The sequence below is a fragment of the Myripristis murdjan genome, chromosome 19 (genome assembly GCF_902150065.1).
Source record: "Myripristis murdjan chromosome 19, fMyrMur1.1, whole genome shotgun sequence".
NCBI lineage: Eukaryota > Metazoa > Chordata > Actinopteri > Holocentriformes > Holocentridae > Myripristis > Myripristis murdjan.
The window spans coordinates 25780553-25802146 of NC_043998.1; the positions used below are offsets into that span (position 1 = coordinate 25780553).

At 42.7% G+C, this 21594-nt stretch overlaps 1 protein-coding gene across 1 annotated transcript in view; it reads right to left on the reverse strand.

Moving 5' to 3' along the window:
• LOC115377768 (poly [ADP-ribose] polymerase tankyrase-2) overlaps window positions 1–21594 on the reverse strand; it is a 39590-nt gene that overhangs the window by 9630 nt on the left and 8366 nt on the right. The window contains exons 8-26 of the mRNA XM_030077774.1: window positions 20637–20731; window positions 19974–20040; window positions 19449–19526; window positions 19184–19292; window positions 18138–18259; window positions 17637–17728; window positions 15567–15645; window positions 12944–13115; window positions 11325–11404; window positions 10209–10354; window positions 9372–9537; window positions 6877–7096; window positions 6591–6700; window positions 5504–5692; window positions 4686–5091; window positions 1957–2039; window positions 1131–1251; window positions 852–949; window positions 432–506 (exon numbers count right to left, since the gene is read on the reverse strand). Of these exons, the coding sequence (XP_029933634.1) occupies window positions 432–506; window positions 852–949; window positions 1131–1251; window positions 1957–2039; window positions 4686–5091; window positions 5504–5692; window positions 6591–6700; window positions 6877–7096; window positions 9372–9537; window positions 10209–10354; window positions 11325–11404; window positions 12944–13115; window positions 15567–15645; window positions 17637–17728; window positions 18138–18259; window positions 19184–19292; window positions 19449–19526; window positions 19974–20040; window positions 20637–20731 (2508 nt within the window). The remainder of the gene's footprint in view (window positions 1–431; window positions 507–851; window positions 950–1130; window positions 1252–1956; window positions 2040–4685; window positions 5092–5503; window positions 5693–6590; window positions 6701–6876; window positions 7097–9371; window positions 9538–10208; window positions 10355–11324; window positions 11405–12943; window positions 13116–15566; window positions 15646–17636; window positions 17729–18137; window positions 18260–19183; window positions 19293–19448; window positions 19527–19973; window positions 20041–20636; window positions 20732–21594) is intronic.

Here is a 21594-nt window from a genome sequence, read left to right on the forward strand (position 1 = left end):
CACTCAGAAAACAGTCAGCCAATCAGTGGAGAGGGGCTGATTCTATCCTCTGATTGGCTAAACGAACCGTGCTGCCAGAGCTCCGGGAGAAAGGCGAGAGAGAGGAGCTGTGAAACTATATTTAGTAGACCACAGGGACTCAAAACCACAAATACATCATGCAGGGAGATCAGCAGTTCAAATAAAACCTTTTTAAAGGGGACAGGAGACGGTGCTCTGATTGGTTCCCTGCATGTCACACAGCCAAAACACAGCCAGGACGAAAGAGGAGACTCAGGACGAGCCTTTAGAGCCTGGAGCCTGGAGCAGGCAGACTTCTGTCCACCGCTAAAACAGCAGAACTTGAAGGATCTGCAGCAGGAGGCGATAAAACAGAGCCCAAAGTGTGTGTGTGTGTGTGTGTGTGTGTGTGTGTGTGTGGTGTGTGTTACCTTGAGCAGGTTGTATCTGTTGAAGACTCCTCCAGCATGGCCGCCGTCTCTGTGCTCTCTGATCGTGCTCTGCATCTGATCGACACCAAGCAAACTGAGCCTGAGTCTGTGAAACATCTAGAAACTTCCATCTGCAGTGAACTACAACACTGCCGGATCAATTCAATAATAATACTAATAATACTAATAATAATACCAATCCTGCTACTAATAATAGTTGATTCTGCCTTAATTTAATATTAAAAAATCTACTAATTTAATTTTGATTTTACGGATATTTAATATCTGGCTAAAATGTATTCAAATTAAGCCGTTATCATCAATATTTTTTTATTATTATTGTGTTATCAATATTATCATTTTATTATTATTATTATTATTATCATTACCATTATTATTGTTATTATTAATATATTTCACCTCCTCCTCCACAGACTGGAACTCCTTGTCGTCGGCCGCCAGGTCGATCAGGATCGTCCCGCTGTTCGCTGTGTTCAACGTCAGGTAGGGGTTCAGACCTGACACACACACACACACACACACACACACACACAGATCCAGAGTGATTACACAAACCACTGCCACACAAATCGTTTCCTTATGATAATGTGAAACGGCTACACAGTATGTGAAGGCGTGATTAGTGTGTGTGTGTGTGTGTGTGTGTGTGTGTGTGTGTGTGTGTGTGTGCGCGCTCACTCTGCGGCCCGCTGATGAGCCTCTCCACTCCTTTGATGATCTTGTGTCGGTGTCCGTAGGCGTTGATGCCGATCTCCTTCAGCTCTCTGTGACCCATCTCCACCAGCACGTCCAGAGTGATCTGCTCACACACACACACACACACACACACACACACGCACGCACACACACACACACGGCTCAGCACTCAGCTCTGATTGGCTGATGACTCTGAGACATGACCTGAATAAATACATATTTCAGAAGCTAAATGTCCCGTTAAATAATTCTACGTACAGATGTTTATTTATTCACATTTTTACCTCATTGATCTTTTGGATTTATTGATCTCTTCTTAATTCTTTAACGTCTCTTGACTGTGAATCACTTTGTAATTTTGTTTTAAAAGGCGCTATATGAATACAGATAATATTATTATTATTTAGACGTGTAAATACCATTGTTTATGGACTTCATGGAATAAATAAAACAGCACTATGTTTATAAGATTGGGTTAATAAATTTAAAATACACTGTATATATGAATAAATACATAGTATGCAGTTTAATGCATACACAAAAAACAGGAAGTGGTGGTGATTAATAAAAAATTAGAGCTGACTGATAAGACTACATTTCCCATAATGCTTTGTGACATTGTGAAGCCGATATGAACTGGATTAAAGGTTTTGAAACTGGAACAAAGTTTTACATTGCAAAACTACACGTGCTTTATCCATGAGCAGGGACCAGGTAGAAAAACATCATTGTAAGTTATTGAATTATTATTGATTAATTTTTACGAGGGTGATCTGTTGTGTATTGACGATCGATCGGATCAGCTCACCTGCTCCCTGTCGAAGATCTCCAGCAGATGTTCCAGTCCCAGGTTGTTGAGGAACTGACAGATACTGAGCTCCACGCCGGGAACTGCACACACACACACACACACACACACACACACACACACACACACACACACAAAGAGAGAGAGTTGAAGTTTAATTGAACCATTTCTTGTGCAAAAAATGATGACGACCGGCCAAAACGACGAGCTCTCTGCTGATTCTGTGTCTCGTTTTACAGAAACTACAAACCCTAACAAACCCTGCAGCGATCGATTGGTGGAATCTGTATTGATCACCAAATCACAACTAAATCACAACTTCCTTTAGGGACCCTTTAGTGTTTTTCTTCAATCTGAATCTTGATCTGAACCTGTGACCCTGTAGTATAGAAACATGTTTTTGTGTTGTGTTCAATGTCACTGTGCTACCAAGGTTATTATAGTTTTGCATTTTCCATTAATGTTTATTTTTTATTTGGGTTTTAGTTTTTGTTTTCAGTTTCAAGCTACTTTGAAATAGATTTTACCGCAGGCTTTGTAAGTTTTTTTTTTTTTTTTTTTGAAAATGCTTAATTTTAGTTTAGTTTTTATTTTAGTTCATTTTTTGTAATATTAGTCAGGGGCGAGATTCAAAAAAGGTCAGAAAAAATTTTATTGGAGTTATTTGGTGGCGGCAGCAGCTAATAGTTTTCATTGTGGATTAATGTGCAGATTATTTCCTCAGTGAATGGATTAATGAGAACAGGGAGAAATGCCACAGTGTCACAGCTGACATTTTTAATAGCTCGTCTGGAACCCAATGAAGGAACAAGGAACGTGGAGAACCGGCCAACAACTGAGCATTATAGGCAGCAGGAAAGGAAACTTTAAGGCACAGCAGCTGGATTGGATTGGATTGGATTAGATTAGATTGTGTGGGTGGCTGACCGCTAGAGCGGCTGACCTGTGCACAGCTGCTAAAGGCAACATTTTTTGATGGTTCTTTGAGGGCCCTTTCGGGGTTCTCCAAAGAACGATCTACATCAATGGTTCTTTAAAGAGCCTCTTGCTTGGTTCTTTGTGGAACCAAAAATGGCTCTTCTATAGTATCACTCCGAGGAACCGTTTCTGGCTCCAGTTAGCACCTTTATTTTTCGGTGGGCAGTTGATGAGCTTCCTAAAACATGAAACTCAAGTCAGACCTGCCTGGAATACCTGTCTTATCTTAAAAATAAATAAATAAGTAGAGATAAAAAATAAAAGCTCTGGCTGCAGTGGCTTCCTGTAAGCTGTTCTTTAGATTAAAACCTGATAAGAGGAAATTGGGTGAACCACAGAACGTCAAAAACTCAGTGAAGCTCTGGAGAGTTTGTGGCAGCAGATGGGAAAAAATAAAATCTGTGTGATCGGACGCGTCTCATTATCCGCTGCAGCTTTCCGTGTCTTTTCCTCGATGGCAGACGTGCAGATGAAGACGCTGCCGTCCAACTTTCTACGGCACGTTTACTAATGTTGTATCTGTCCACGACGTACTGACAGATGACAGAGGAAACTAACGAGCTGTGTGTCTTATTTAGGACTGCAACAGCGGAGCCAACACCAACAGATGCAATGGAAATGTACACAGTTTAACTAGTTGTATTTAATGGCGTTATTGTGATTAAATTACAAAATAAATGTAGCTGTAATGCCTTACCGACACTGAGAAACAAGGTAACTACAGTTTCTAATTCAAATGTTGGTGATTTCACAGGCATTACATCTGAAGATATTCTTCTCGGTAAAAAGTTGATATGTAGAATACATATCAATGCTGTTTTTGATCGGTTCTCTTGTTGCCTGAGACCAGCCGACCACGTCGAGGTGGGCTGCCATGTCACAGGACGACAATGCCCTTCAATCTCTGGAAATTCAACTAAACTTTCCCTCTGAAATCAGAACCAGCTCTGGCATCACCACATGGTGTGAAGCTTGTTCACCAACAGAGGAAATGCCGTCATCAGCGAAAGGCTTGATGTCACATAAAATACAGAGTACCTCCCTCCCCACCATGTCACTTCTGTGTGTTCAAGTCATACTGCATATACTGGCACCTGCCCTGTAGGCTGTATATTTATGTTTAATCTCCATCCATGTCAAATTAATTGCTGTCTGACTGACACCTTTTGCATGGCTGCACCGCCGCTTCAAGTTCCACTGAAGAACTTTTAATTAAAGTTTGACAGTCAGTGTTGAGTTTGTTGTGAGGTTTACACAAACTTCTATTTTTAGGACTTTTCAGCTTTATTGCAAAGTCTAAAACATTTATTAGAAGGGTAATCAAAAAGTAATAAAATGAAATAAGTTACCTTACCTTAATGAATTAAAATAGTTACATTTATTACATTTTTCACAGGGTCACTAGTAATCTGTGACCTGTTACATTACTACTACTATTGGTGTTTCCCCATTGGCCACTGCTCTTTCAAAATAAACCTCCTCAGTGTTTAAAGCAATTCCACTCATTGACTGCAGTTCATTCCAAATTTATCGCACTAAGAACAAAATATTTTGGGCAACACTGAAGACTAAAGACGTCTGAATTCACTGATCATTTTGTCGATCGATTGACTGGAGTTCATTCCAATTTTTTTGCACGTTAATGACAGGAAAGTTTTTGCTGCTGTTCTGTTTCAGGCTTTGAAAAGAGAGGGAAGGCGGGTCAGCTTATATCCGTTCCCAGCACTGTAGGGTTAATCCTCACTGCTTACCTTCCTCCTTCTTCTCTGTCAGCGAGCTCTCAGCCGCCGACAGCAGCGCTGACATTTCAGGAAACGCCGATGATGACGATGATGACGGCGGCGGCGATGACGATGAAGGGTTTGAAGCCGTAGCAGCAGTGGCGGCAGTGCTGCTGCTTCCGGTCGAAGCCGCGGCAGAGGCATCCGGAATGGTGGAGGAGGAGGAGGAAGAAGAGGGAAGGAGAAGGAGGGGAGGGGCAGGGCTGGAGGAGGTGGGAGAGGAGGAGGATGGAGAGGAGGAGAGGAGGGGCGGGACCACGGCGACGGGTGGGCCTCCGGGAGCCGGAGCCGCCACGCTGATGACCTGAGGCTTGTAACAACCAGGAAGAGCTGAGGGAGGCATCGCCGCCGTCAAGAGGGCTCTGACATCATCAGCCTGCAGGAGGAGGAGGAGGAGGAGAGAGGGTAAGAAAAATTAAAAATTACAATTGAAATAAAATAAAAATTAAACATTAAACATTTTAATTTAAAATTTTAAAAATCAATTAATATAATAATTAATAAAATTAAAAATATATTAATTAAAATATACAATTTAAATTAAAATAATAATGAATAAAACTGAAATAAAAAATATAATAAATAATAAAAGAAATAACAATAGAATCAAAAAATAATAATCAAATTAAAACAAACAGCAAAATGGACACAGAAATACAACAACTTTGGGTTTTAGTGTTTTTCAGTGGATTTTTCCTTTAACCAGTCCAAAATGAGCAGATTTGCTGTTCAGGAGAAATAAAGAAAGTCATGAAGTAAAAACAACAGGCTGTGATTGGACGACTCACCGTGACCAGGTCCAGTGGCGACTGGCCCTCCTGGTTGCGGAGGGCGGGGTCGGCGCCGTGAGCCAACAGGAGGGCGCAGAGCTGCGTGCGGCCCTTCTGCGCCGCCTCGTGCAGCGGCGTGAACGCCCACTTGTCCGTGGCGTTGACGCAGGCGTCGTACTTGATGAGCAGAGCCGCCACGTCCACATGCTGCAAGCAAAAAGACAGAAAAACACACAGATCAGCACTGAAAAGATCTAAAATGATTAACGATTAAAAATTAGTCTAATCAACTGAATGTGAGAGCTCGTGTTATTTATCACACTCATCTTATCACTGCTTTTATTTTGCTGTTTTGAGCTCTATCTATTTTTTATTTTACCGTGATGATGTATAAAATGTGAAATTGAGTTTGAAACAAATATTAGGAGAGAGAGAGAGAAAGAGAGGACATCAAAAGGAAAAAAAGAACAAAGAAGAGGGTCCTTCAGGGAGAAACGAATGAAAGAAATGAGAGAGAATGAAAAACAAGAAAATTATAAAACGATGGAGAGAGAGAAAGAGAGAGAGAGAGGGAGAGAGAGAGAGAGGGGGGAGAGAGAGAGAGAGAGAGATGGATGACTAGATAATGATGGCAGCTTCTCTTTAGCCTGTGTTCCAATCAACCAGTCTGGACACACACACACACACACACACACACACACACACACACACACACACACACACACAGAGACACACTGCTGTGTGTGTGTGTGTATGTGTGTGTGTGTCCACTCTTGCTGTCTCTTCAATCAGAAGCTCATCACTTGGAGGAACAGACCCTCTAAGTGTGTGTGTGTGTGTGTGTGTGTGTCAATGCATGCATGTAATACTAAATGCATGTGTATGTGTGTGTGTGTCTTTGTGTGTGTATTTAAGCATGTATACGTGTAAATGTACTTCTGTGTGTGTGTGTGTGTGTGCAATTTGTGGGTGACTTCTAAAAGTTTAAAATCAATCAAGACTGTTTAATCAGTCTTTCAGCTGTCCATGCAGGTGTGTGTGTGTGTGTGTGTGTGTGTGTGTGTGTGGTGTGTGTGTGTGTGTGTGTGTGTGTTTCCCTCCTCACCCCGTAGGAGGCGGCGTTGTGCAGGGGAATCAGGCCGCCTTTGTCCTGCGAGTTGACTTCGGCTCCGTGCTGCAGCAGATACTCCGCCACCTCCAGGTTGTTGTAGCCCGCTGACACACACACACACACACACACACACACATACACACACACGCACAGGGTAAAGAGGAGGAGGAGGAGAGGGGAAGTCAAGGTCTGACAGCTAGAGCAGCTCTATTTAAGCGTTTAAGTATACATATGTGTGTGTGTGTGTGTGTGTGTGTGTGTGTGTGTGTGTGTGTGGTACCGGCCAGGTGCAGCGGGGTGGAGTGCCTCCCCTGCGTGTCTCTGCAGTTGACGTTGTCGGGGCTGCAGAGCTTCTTGACGCGGGCGAGGCAGCCCTTCTTGGCGGCGTCCAGCAGGGCGGCGTCGCCCCTCAGCAGGTCCTGGATGTCGGTGTCGGCGTCCTTCACCAGGTCCAGGGGCGTGTTGCCGTCGCGGTTCTTCCTGGTGGGGTCGGCGCCGTGCTGCGGGGGAGGAGGGGGGGCGCAGCGTGAGCACTAAAGGCCCATTCATACCCTTTTTTCGCCCGTCCGTCCGTCCGTCCGTCCGTCCTCTACGTGTATACCCTTCATACCTCCGTACGTCTTTTGTGTTGGCGTGTGCGTTAGCTCAACACTTCCTCTAGATGGCAGTGCCGAGCGCCAATAAAACGGCCTTAATAAAACACGGCGACTGTGGAAGAAGTTCTTTTATTGTATTTGCCCCGCAAACGTGAGGCCACTAAAACCTCAGCTGCCCCTTCTATGGGGAGTTTTGGTGTTTTGGTGCTGCCAATGTGGGAAATGGATGATGAGCAGCATTTCCAGTATTTCAGGATGTCCGCCCCAACTTTCGACAAGTTAAAAAAAAAAACAAACAAACAAAAAAAAAACTTTTGACAAGTTGCAACACCGCGCTCCATTTTTAAACGCCTTTGCAGATCTTCTTCGTGACTCTGGTGATTTGATGACAATGTGAACTATAAACTCAACACTGCCCCCCGCGAATTCCGTTGGTATTGCTCCGTTTCGTCCGTCATCGTAAGCTCCCCCGCTCCGTGCAAGATGACGGACGAAATGATCGGACAGGACGGATGAAATGCTCCGTCCGTCTCCGTTTCCGTCTTTTACGTAGGGTATGAATGGGCCTTCACAGGAGTCCTGGACGGAAACCTGAGTCGAGTTCCTCTCTCAGAGGAGCGAGGAACGTGCGAGCCTGAAGGTCAGCTCATGTTCCTGCATCAACGTCCCTGCGGCTCCTCCTGGAGCTTCCTGCAGGGGGTCTCTCTGCTCTTTCCCACCCCAACACCCACATACTCATCCTTACAGCGGGTCAAAAAAAAAAAAAAAAACCATATTTCTCACAAACTATTTCGGTGAATCATTTCTTTTGCTTATCAAACAAGTGCTGACACTGATACCAGCCTTTCTTATCAACTGAAATGCTTCAATTGTCCATAAATGTTTCCGAAAACTCATGAATTCCATAAACCATAAACCGTAAGCATGAATTCCATTTATTTTCCTCTCCTGTTTAAATTGTTCATACTTCTGTCTAAAATGTTCATATTTCTATTTTTTTTTATATCCCTTGTTTATAGTGTTTATATTGCTTACTGCTATTTATCATCTGTATGTACTGTATATTTCTTCTAAATTTGCACATTGACCTACATCTGTGCACATTTTATACACCTATGCACACACGCTGTTTTGCACATTGTTTTTTGCACACTGTTGTACCGAGATCTCTAGTGTGCTGTACTTATTCTTTATTTTTTATTTATTTAACCTGTAATCTGTGGATACTGCTGAAAAACTGCGAATTTCCATCGGGATGAATAAAGTATCTATCTATCTCTATCTATCTAAAAATTTCCAAATTTAATTTCATTGCCGTCATGTCTTTGTAACCGTGCAGTGATAATAAAAGTCCTCTCTTGGAGTTTCTGAATATTAAAATAAGTGGCTACATGCTGCAAAAAAAATCATTCCTTCTCATCTTCAGTGTTAAAATCTTATATATTATGTTCACATAATATATAATAATATTGAGATTTGAAGGCTGAATATGAGATCAAATGTCTTTGTTAAGATGGAGATTTTAACCGTGCAGCGATAATAAAAGTCCTTGAAATAAAAAAAATAATAATATAAAACGCTTAATAAGCTTAATAAGCACCGCGGCTCTGAAATTATGACGTCATGAGAAACATGTCGGGCGTGAGCAGGAACGCGCTCGGCTTGTCATGTTCCTGTTCTTTTATATAAATAGAAATAGAAATTCAATCAAAGTGTGGTCCCTGCAGATCCATGGATAGGAACTGTGTGTGTGTGTGTGTGTGTGTGTGTGTGTGTGTGTGTGTGTGTGTGTTATTTTTGTCCAAAGCCAACCCGAGATGCGAGCACATTAACCGAGCCCGACCCGAACCCACCAGGGATTGTGTTTTTGGTGTCTGAACCTGAACCGAGCCCCAGATTTTGCTTTTCCTCCATTGTGAGGTTACATTTACCGTCTGATACAGCCTACGTGTTGCCTTCAGCGTCGTCACGTAAACTCCAGCACTGTACAGGAATTGGCCAGAGCAGACAGTAGCTCCAGCATATTTCACTAAATTAATGCCGACGTGACCGAACCCGACCCGAACCCAAGTATATTCTCTACATTTTTGTCCGAACCTGAACTGGGCCCACTGGGTATCCGCACCCTAGTATGTGTGTGCATGTGTGTGTGTGTGTGTGTGTGTGTGTGTGTGCGGACCTGCAGCAGCAGTTTGCAGATGTCATATTTGCCCTTGGCGGCGGCCTCGTGCAGCGGCGTGAACTTCCACAGGTCGGCCACGTTGACGACGGCGCCGTGCAGAACGAGCAGCTCGGCCACCTCGTAGTGACCGTAAGAGCAGGCGTTATGGAGGGGAACCAGACCGCTGAGAGAGAGAGGGAGGGGGAGAAAGAGAGAGAGAGAGAGAGAGAGAGAGTCACAACACATCCTGACGTTTACCTCCTGATGTTTTACCTCCTGAAACATTTTCTCATGTCACACTGGAGCTGCTGGAAACATCTGGACCTCATCTGGACGTCACCTCGCGTGTGATTGACCAAAGGAGCACAGACACCAGATTAGGTGGAATTTTCCTTTACCAGCATCACAGGAACAATGAGCCAAAATGATTTTTTCAGGCAACAAATTTCAAACCTCTCTTGGATTTTCTGAATATTAAATAAAATAAGTGGCTATATGCTGCAAAAAAAAAAATCTCCATCCAAGTCATTTCTTCTCATCTTCAGTGTTAAAATCTGATTTATTATATTCATAAAATATATAATAATATTGAGATTTGAAGGCTGAATATGAGATGAAATGTCTTGTTAAGATGGAGATTTTTTTTTTTAGTGCAGGTTTTATTGTTCTGTGAAGTTTCAGTCTTGCATCGGATGCTGCAGCAAATAAACAAGACAATCTGTAGAGCTAGGGTTTGTTTGTTCCTTCAAAAAGCTGAAAACTGCCAGCAGGCCTTACAGCTCTCTCCCCTATCTCTCTCCTTTTCACCCTGCTCCTCCTCCTCCTCCTCCTCTTCCTCCTCCTCCTGCTCCTCACCCCTTGTCCTTGGCGTGCACGTCGGCTCCGTGCTGCAGGAGGAACTGGACGACGGCCAGCCGGTTGTAGCCGGCGGCGAAGTGCAGCGGCGTCGACTGTCGACCCTCCACGTCCCTGCAGTTCACGTTCTGCGCCGTGCAGAGCTTCTACAGGGGGCGAGAGACAGAGAGACACAGTGGGAGAGAGAGAGAGAGAGAGAGAGAGAGGAGAAAGGAGGATAAGCCAGAGAGAACGATGGAAAAAAGGGAAAACACAGGAACATAGGAAAAAAACATATATTGTAAAGAGGCTGACACCCAGCTTAAAAAAATGTGCCTTTTTTATTATTATTATTATTATTTTTTTTTTTTTTTTTTATCATTTTATTATTCCTGTGTACTGTCTTCTTCTTCCACCAAGACTTTAGTGCTGGTAATATTCATAAACTGGAATGAAATACTCATTCAAACTCAACATTTGGCATCAAGTATCTGAAAATGAAGTTATAAAGGCTGCACCCCTCTCCAGTTTATTAATACAATTAATTTCACTTCTACCACTTTCACCTCTAAATGGATGTAATAGTTAACAAAAACTTACCCAGTGTAAAAAAAAATGAGGCTTTACAAAAAAAATGACTCATAAACTAAAATTACACAGAAAATATCTTTAGTTTTCGTTTCTGTCGGTTTATTTGGTTGTTCTTCTGTCCTCAGTGAAGACATTTTTTTAATGCTCTGATGTTTTGTTGAGGTTTCATCACACAATAAAAACTTTTTCTGACTATTTTGAATCTCGCCCCTCACAAAAATACCCAATATTACCAAAAAAACACTAAACTTCACACTGAAAATAATAAAAACTAAACTAAAGCTGAGAATTTTCAAACAATAAAAACTACACGAAGGTAGCAAACCCACTTTAAAAATGAATTAAACTAAACTGAAATTGGAAACAAAAAGGTAAAAGCAAATAAAAATAATAATACTAATAAAAAATGCAAAGCTATCATAACCTATAATGACAGTGTGGACGCGGCCTCGGTCAGTAACAGCGGAGAAAGTGACTTCTGCTGAGTCATGATCTGTTCTCGGTCACAGTGGAGCCGCAGGACGCTGAGTCATGAAAATGTGTTACCTTGACGGTGTCCAGGTCTCCGGTCTTGGAGGCTTCCAGCAGCTGCCTGTCGATGTCCGAGTTCCCGATCAGCACTCCCTCTGCAGAGACACACACACACACACACACACACACACACACACACACACACACACACACACCGCGTCACACACGGGACAGCACACACACCACGGTCAGTCTGGTCCACTAAAACCAAACTAAAAACTACAACTAGGAGTGAAAAAGATCATTTTAGTTAAACTGAAGAAGAGATAAAAACTTGACTGACTGCCTTCACAAAGTGTCGGCTTTGGACTGAAATACCTGACAAACAAGAATCATAAAAAAATAAATAAATAAATAAATAACTCCAACTAACACTGACACTAAGAAAAAACTCAACTCAAACTAAACATTTTCAAACAGGAAAAACGCTCTCAGTTCAGCTTCCCGCTGACCTGAAAACCAAAATTAAAAACAAAATAAGAATAAAAACTGATGAAAAAAAAACTATAATAACTCTGGCACACCGAGACTCCTGAAGCACAGCTTGAAAAAAGATGAATTATCACGGTTTAACAAATACATTTTCAGCTTTTCAGCACTAACTTGTCTAACATTACCTTTCAAAACAATAAACTGTTAACTAGAGGCTGAGATATCCAAAATCTATATCTAGTCTCTGATCCCTAATTTATTTCAGGCAACATTATCTGCTGTCTTCTCGGTCCAGATGAGAAACTCTCTGGAAATGGAAGTGACTCATCCTGATGTTTTCGGTAAAAAGGAGGTGCCATCTCTGATCCGGTTACTTTATTTTTTTGTGTATGATGAAAATGGATGCGATCTGTTCCCGTTTGCCGGATTATTTTGCCCTTTAACCCCTTAAACCCCGTATTCGCCTCCCCTAAATTTCCCCTTAAGTAGCTTAAAAGTTGGAAAAAGTCTTCATACATTAGGACAGAGTCTCCTCCATGTCGTGTCTCTGCTGAAGCTTCACGGCTGCAGAATCACATCAAACAGAGAAGATCTACATGTCCTGTGCATCATTTCAGACACATTTTCCCAACATCTGATTGACTGAGGCCATTATACAACTTAAAATTTACAGTAAAGTGTGTATGTGGCTCTGAAAAAAGTTCAGCCGCCCAACGATGATGAATCCACCGACAGGGGAGCTGCAGAGCTGAAAAGTTTAATTATGTTAAACTGAGACATTAGAAAAAAAAAAAAAAAAAAAAAAAACACAGGGTGGATCCATTTCATGAACTCAGACTGGGACCAGAAACACATCCTGAGATGTTCTCATCAATGTCAGCTGCTGGAATCCAGGGGTTTTTGTGATTTTTTTTTCCACTGTCACTGCACATTAAAACTTGTTCCACATCATATCAGCAAATTAAAATCCAGGCTGAATCCAAAGATATGAAGCAAGGAACAGAAACAGAAATTTTGTTCCCTAATGAGTTTTCCTGAACCTCCCGATCATTTTGACAAACTGTAACCAGCAGTTTCAGAAGCGACAGGTATAGACAGACCTGTACTTCTGGAACAAGTAACAGGAAATGTTTTTGGTGTTTTTTGGGATATTTTTTTTTTTTTTTTCAGTGGCCCGCCTGACATGGCCACATCGACCTCACCTTGCAGAATCTCCTGCACGCTCTCGTTGCCCAGCTGGGACGGGGAGAAGCCCTGCAGCGAGGTGAGCAGCGGGTCGCAGCCGGCGTTCAGCAGCAGCCGGCAGGTCTGCAGGTGACCGCAGTGAGCGGCGCGGTGCAGGGCCGTCTGACCCAGGTTATCCACGGCGTTCACCTGGGACACGGACCAGAGAGACCAATCAACCATCTGCTTCACAGCTCCGTCGTCTTCATGAGGAAATTCACTTACAGTTAAATGTCAAAGACCTTTTAACCCTCTGATGCATGAATTATGAAAGCCTGAGTCAAGATTTTTTTCTTATGTGTTTTCACTCTTCTTAGGACATGAACACTTTTGTGAGTCTCCATACTTCTTTAAGGATGCAGGACTGGTATTACCATGTCATGATACTAGTATTAACATGTTTTCAGCAACAAGAATTGACAGTCTCTGCATAAACCTCAATGGGGGGAGTAGCAGAGAGCGTTCTAACAGCTGATATGCAATTCCAACATAGAAACCATTACATTTAGGAGAAAATGACTTTTAAACAGCTGTCCACTGTAGTGACCGCTATACGCAAAAGGGTTAAAGGCTAATTTCAACACATTTTATGACTTATTTCTGGAAAAGTCAGCAGAATGAGTGGGATTTTTCTAAAAAATAAAAACCTACTCCTCTCCATCATGACTTGTTACCCACTAGCAGTGTGTGTTGGTGCCCTCTGCCTGTATCGACGGCACCACATCCAATAGGAAGCTACGAAAATCACGGACGCGGAAAAAAGGATCACGAGCGACGCCACGCTGGCCTGTTCTCTGTTGGACAGGGAGGTGCCGGTGTGACAAATAGACTTCCTAGGACAGCGACGGAATATTTTACACTTTGAACGGTCATCTCATTCCGTTGCCATCCTAGGAAGTGAAAATCAGCTGCCAGCGGTTAGCTTAGCCAGGGAGGAGCCAACTTTGAACGCTGTGTTTACAAACCGACACATCCTGCTCATTCTGCCTTTAAATCAGCTTTGCAGGTGAGCACGAAGGTAAGTCCTGGATATCTGGTCAACAGGCCCTTTTCCAACTGGAAGAACGTCTTCACAGCTTTAGAAACTGCTGGAGGAACTACCAACTTTTTGTTTGTCCGCACTGAAGGAACTGGGAACTATCACAGTTTGTAGAACTACGTTTTTTTAACTTCTACTTCAGGGCACGTTCCTAGGGGAACTTTTTCCTCTGTACTTTCTGAGCAGAAGAGGAACCATGAGTAATCTAAGTGTACGTTGACTGGTCGAACACGAGCCAATGCATCAGTGGAAGCTGCCTTTTTTTTTTTCTTCACAAGACCGTGTTAAAAAAAAAAAATAGCCATGACCTCATCAGTCTTTAAAAATGGAACAAAACATGGAAAACGTGTGTCCTCCCCCTCGTTGTTGCTGTTGTTGTGTCGCGTGAAGAAATGAAGTTGGATGCAAACCAGAGGCTTCGTTCAGCGTTCCTGGTGGTGCCAGCGCTGATATTAAAAGCCCTCGAGGGTCAGTAGCTCTCGGGGAACTTCCGTGGTGGGTAGTTCCCAACAAAAAAGTCCCCAGAACCATCTGGTTGGGGAGCGCCTCAGTTTCAGGTAGGAAGGTGAAGGGTTATTATCTGTAAGACTGCATCGACTGTTTTTCCCAGAGCTTGCTTCAGGTTAGACAGTAAGCTGCTGCTTGAATAAATCTAACCAGGGTTTTGTTGGGTTTCTTTCTGCAGGTCAGCATGAAAGGTGAGAGGAAAGTGAGTCCCAGCAGGTAGGTGCAGCAGGTCGGTATCAAGGCAGGATTAGCTTCAGCAGGCTGAGAGCGTCAGAGCACAAACATCATCTCAGGTGAAAAAGAACCGGCCTGATTTCAGCCAACAGAAACAGATGGATAACTACAGTTCTTTGACATGTTTATGCTGAAATTCAGACCTAATAGATTCACATTTAAGATGATTTAATTACCTCTACAGCCTAACACTAATTCAGTTTAATACACTTTTTAAGGTCGTGCAGAAACCCTGCTACAGTCAAACTACATCACAGGTGTATTGTTCTAAAATTGTACGACGGCCTGTGAAGATTCAAATGTAACCTGTTAATTTTCACAGCCCCCACAATCCCCTCCACACATTTAGAGGGAATGTTATTAATATTTAACCAGTTTGTGGAGCTTCGTGGATCATCTGTGTGAAGTGTTTGACCCGGCTCGCTCACGCCGCGGCGATTAAAACCTGTTTCAAGAGTTTCGCCCTCAAGATAAAAGCGAACATATTTTTAGCGGCCGCCGCTCCGAGAGCTAAAATCATGAAACGTTTTCAGCGCTATGAGGAACATGCGATGATGCAACTTTTCCCTTATGAAATAAAGACAAAATCACAAAAGCACGTGGAGGATTCCCTGGTAAACTTGTTTTTCTGTTTGTTTTGAACGAAAAAGACCCAAAGTTTCATGTTCCCCGCTTGTTCCTTGCCATTGTAAGCATTTTTTAGGGATTTATTACCAAAGTGCTCCCAGGTGCTGAAGGTTAAAAAAAAAAAAAAAAAAACTTAAAACAAAAAAACAGAAACAAAAGACAAAAGCGTTCCAAACACGTTCTCAGCCGCTGACCTTGGCGTCGTGCTTCACCAGAACTTCGATGACGTCGTTGTGGGATTTCTCCGACGCCAGGTGGAGAGGGGTCAGCAGGCTGGGGGAACACAGAGAGATCATACTGAGAACGACCAGAGGGAACATGATGAGAGCATACTGAGAACGACCAGGAGGAACATGATGAGATCATACTGAGAACGACCAGAGGGAACACGGTGAGATCATACTGAGAACGACCAGAGGGAACACAGAGAGATCATACTGAGAACGACCAGAAGAAACACAGAGAGATCATACTGAGAACGACCAGAGGGAACATGGTGAGATCATACTGAGAACGACCAGAAGGAACACAGAGAGATCATACTGAGAACGACCAGAGGGAACACAGAGAGATCATACTGAGAACGACCAGAGGGAACACAGTGAGATCATACTGAGAACGACCAGAGGGAACACAGAGAGATCATACTGAGAACGACCAGAAGAAACACAGAGAGATCATACTGAGAACGACCAGAAGAAACACAGAGAGATCATACTGAGAACGACCAGAAGGAACACGATGAGATCATACTGAGAACGACCAGAAGGAACACAGAGAGATCATACTGAGAACGACCAGAAGGAACACGGTGAGATCATACTGAGAACGACCAGAGGGAACACGGTGAGATCATACTGAGAACGACCAGAGGGAACACAGACACAGAACATGAAGACATCACAGCCTACTTAGAACATTCAGATAGATCTTGGTGACATTGAACCCACTTAGAACACAGAACCTGGTGACCTCGCAATCGATTTAGAGAACCGGGTGGCGTCACAAGAGAACCTGGTGACGTTTCAACCCACTTGGAACGTTCAGTCTAGAACGTTCAGACAGAGGATCCGGTGACGTCACGACCCACTTAGAACATCCAGACTAGAACATTTGGACGCAGAACCCGGTGCCATCACAACCCACTTAGAACGTTCACACTAGAACGTTCAGACAGAGAACATGGCGACATCACAACCCATTTAAAACATGCAGTCTGGACCGTTCACGTCACAACCCACTTAGAACGCTCAGACTAACCTGGTCACATTGTAACCCACTTAGAACATTAAGACGCAGAACCTGGCGACATCACAACCCACTCAGAACGTTCAGACACAGAACACAATGACAACACACACTACTTAGAACATTCAGACACAGAACCTGGCGACATCGCAATCCACTCGGAACGCTCGGACAGAACCTGGCAACGTCACAGTCGTTTTAGAACACAGAGACGTCACAACATGGTTGCGACCAGAGGCACAGAACACAAAGACATCACAGCCTACTTAGAACATTAAGGTAGAATTTGGTGACATCACAATCCATTTAGAGAACCGGTTGGAGTCGCAGCCCACTTAGAACATTCAGACAGAGAACCTAGAATGTTCGGTCTAGAACGTTTGGACAGAGAACCCGTTGAGCTCACAATACACTTATAAAATTCAGACTAGAACATTCAGACAGAGAACCCGGTGCCATCACAACCCACTTAAAGCATGCAGTCTGGACCGTTCACGTCACAACCAACTTAGAACGCTCAGCCGAGAAATTCAGACAAAGAACCCAGTGATGTCACAACTCACTTAGAACGCTCAGACTAACCTGGTCACATTGTAATCCACTTAGAACACTGACACGCAGAACCTGGCAATATCACAACCCACTCAGAACGCTGGGACAGAACCTGGCGAAGTCATAGTCGTTTCAGAACACAGAGACGTCGCAACATGGTCGGCGCTCTCCAGACCGACCCGGATCCGTTGAGAAACGTTCTGACGGAACCCGGCGAAGTCGCAACGACAATAAGACGCTCTCAAAGACTCACATGGAACACAGACGCGTCTTGTGCAGCTCGGACAGAACCCAGTGACGTCACGATCTGATCAGAACTCACAGGTGGAACACAGCCGACGTCTACTTAGAACGCTCACGTGGAACCCACAATCACAGCAGACTTAAAACACCGCGGTGTTTCACCGCGCCACAACAGGAACTTAAATTGCGGCGAATACGAAATCAAAGTGGACTTCACTCACTCTTTCGTTTTCTCGTTGACGTTGGCGCCCTTCCTCAGCAGGAGTTCACACACTTGCTTCCTCTTTGGGTATGGGGAGGTGGACGCACAGTGCTGACAAATGAACACACACACACACACACACACACACACACACACACACACACACACACACACACGCTTAGTTTAGCTGAGTGCTTTTGGGTTCTGTTAAAGAATGAATGTGAACAGTCAGATCAAAAAACACCAGAACTGAGCTCTAAGAACTGAAAATGCACCTTTTAATGATGGTTTTTTTTTTTTGTAGTTTTTGTAGGTTTTTTTAGGTAGTTCATTTTGTGTGGTGTTAGTTCATAGTTAGTTTGTAGTTTTTTAGAAAACTGCGATACAAATACAGCTCTTACAATCATTAAACTGTACTTTGATTTTTTTATAGCAATGCAAAAAAAGGACACAGAGTGAGTTTTTTTTTTTTGCTATCTCTCATCTTATTATATAAACACACACACACACACACACATACCAGTGCGGTCTCATGAGTGTGTGGGTGTTTGAAGCTGATGGTCTCCAGGGTCAGGTGCTTCTTGACTCGCGCCACGTCGGCCTCCCTGGCCGCCTGCAGCAGAGCGTGACCTCGGAACTCATCTGCCAGGGTCAAAGGTCACAGGCGTCAGCACGACACACAGGTGCGAGCGCTGCCGTGCGCTATGGCAGGTCTCAGAGCGTCACACACACACACACACACACATACACACCGTGAACGACACTGTCCAGCGTGACCGTCACACACAGGATGCACTTTCCTGTTCATTTATCCGCCTTATTTTGGAATGCAGAAGTAAACAGTTGAATTTCCTTTTTTTTTTTTTTTTGTACTTCATATAAGCTTGACTGGAGGAATTGCATTAAAAAAAAAAATTAATAAAAAGAAATGAAAAGTTCCCACACTTCCTCATACTTCCTCATACTGAAAAACAGGAAGGTAATGAGGTATTATTGAATTTTTGAGAAACATGGCTTGTTGATATGAATTACATTTTAGATTTTTTTTAAATATGTATTTATCCTGTAGCCTGATGAGCCGTGTGTGTTGCTATTCCCTCTCTTTATTCTATGTTTCTGTATCTTCTTGTTTAAAAAAAAAAATGTTAAAAAAGAAAAAAAGGTCTTCCAAAATCTGATCCAAAATCTATCCAAACAGCGTCCCCTTCCTCAGCTCCAGCTGTCCAGTCTGATGCAGTTCAGCTCAGCGGCTCTGCCATCAATTCTACCTTTTAACAAAGTTTATAATGTTCGGTTTGTGTTGAGAACATGTAAATTTAATTCTGTGTTCATTACTGAGGTTGTAGTTTGCAGAAGTCTTGTCCTGGACTACATTATATTGAGAGGTGTTTCCAATTTTTTGTCCTCCCTATATATATACAATGAGGGGGGACAGAATAGTGGAAACAGCTCTCAGTAAAACGCAGTCCAGTACAACAACTCTTTCTGTTAGAGACCCCCCCCCCCGACCACACACACACACACACCACTCCCGCCTTATCAAATGAGCTGAGCTGGGCGACGTACAGGCGAGCCGCTCTTTGAGCTGCGAGGTGGGCGCCAGGTCGATGGAGCTCTTGTTGTGGCAGTTGAGGAAGGTGGGGTCGGCTCCGTAACTCAGCAGTAGAGAGCACACCTGCAGGGGGGAAACAAACAAACAAAAAAAAACAAAAAAAACAAAGAGATTTCAGAGGTCATGCAAAGATTTCAACTTGTTGGTTTCTGACACACAGAGGATACTTTATATTTTCAGTTTCTGTCTTTGGGGAAGAAAAAGGCGGCGGCGTCATACCTCGACCCGGTTCTTGGACGCAGCTTCATGCAGAGGAGTGAACTGCCACAGGTCCATCGCATTCACACAGGCTCCATGCTGCGCAGAGAGGGAGACACACACACACACACACACACACACACACACACACACACACACACACACACACACACACACACGTTTACTTAGGTCATTCTGGGGGACATTACTTAGACATACATTCGTTTCCTGGAGACTTCCTCTAACCCCAATCCTAATGACTACATACCTAATCCGAACCTTAACCTAATCTTAACCTTAACCTGATCCTAACCTTAACCTAATCCTAATCTTAAACCAATCCTAACCTTAACCTAACTTCAACCTTAACCTAACCCTAAACTTAACCACTAACTCCAAAAAGCACCTTTTTCCAAACAGGGATAATACGGCTTTTGTCCCCAATGACGGGTCTTAAGTCTCTGTGTCTTTGAAAGGTAGTGAAAAACTAACCCCCCCCCAAACACACACACACACACACACACACACACACACAGCTCAGCTCACCTTGACCAGCAGCTCGGTGACTTCGTAGTGTCCGTATGAACAGGCGTTATGAAGTGGCACCAGATCACTGCAACACACACAGCTCATCATATGAGGCAGCTGTTATAATGCAGATATCATGTTTTTTTTTTTTTTTTTTTTTTTTTGCTTTTTTGCATCCGGTAAAATACAATTCAGCCATAACCAATGTGACACAAAATAGCTGCTCTTAAACAAGCATTTATTTTAAGACTAATTATCTCTTATCTCTTATCACTTGGCTTTAAAACATATGACTTGCAGATTTTATAGATAAATTACAACCATAATTCATAATTTATCTTCTAGCATAATGGGGATTATCTTGGTGACGGGGCACTTTTGCAGGCACAGCAGAAAAAGACCAAGGAGATTGTGAGACTTGGAGTAACTGGGTGTGAAAAACATTTTCATTAACTGAAATTAAAATTAAAATGAGGCTTTACAAAAAAAAAAAAAAAAATTAACTGAAACTATACTGCATGCTATAAAGTTACTTAAAATAAACTAAAATTATAGAGAATGTTATGACCTTTGAATCGCGTGTTCATAAGGTCATAAAAGTCACTGAACACATAAACGACCTGGCTCAGGCAACACGCTACACACACACACACACACACACACACACGTGCACGGTCTTACCCCTTGTCCTTGGCGTGCACGTCGGCTCCGTGCTGCAGTAAGAGCTGCACAGTTTTGACTCGGTTGTATCCTGCAGCGAGGTGCAACGGAGTCGACTGGAACAACAAGACAGGGCAGCGTGAAAACACACACACACACACACACACACACACACACACACACACACACACACACACACACACACTCACTGCTCACTGTGTGATCTCCCTCTGGTTCTGGTGTTAACTGTCTGCTCTTTTAGTTTGACACCAGAGACGACAGAGGAAGATGCTCAAACAAGACGAGTTTCTGACTGCTGACATGTGCCGGTGTGTTCGGGCCAAAAAATGACAAAACCGGCGCAGGGGCAGTAATATTCAGAGAAAAAAAAAACTCAGATTTTAAGTCAGAAATTTATGAAAAAACATCCCAAAACGTATGAGAAAAAAAAGGAAAATTCTGGCATTATAAAGTCACAAATTTGCGAGAAGAAAAATTCAGGATAGTTTTTCCTTCACTTCCTAGATTCTAGATAATCTAGATTTTGAGGAGACACTGCAGTGACAGTTCAGAAGAAATTGTTTGTTTGTTTTTTTCTCATAAATTTGTGAGTTTTTTTCCTTAATCTCGTTAATATTTGACTTTATAATCTAGTCTAAAATTTATGAGGAAAATCTCACAAATTTATGAGAAAAATAAAACAAACAAACAAAAAAAACAACAACAATTTTTGAGGTTATAAAATTTTAAAAAGTAAAACAATTTTCCAAGTTTTTTTCTTGCCAATTTTGGCTTTGTAATCTCAAAATTTCTGCTTTTTTTTTTTTTTTGCGTAAATTTATCAGTTTTTTTCTCAGACATTTACAACTTTAATCTCAGAGAATTCTAATTCTTTTCTTTTTTTTCTTTCAAATTTTTTACTTTATAATTTAAATTTTTTTTTTTTTTTGGCTTTTTTCTCATAAACATGTACGTTTTT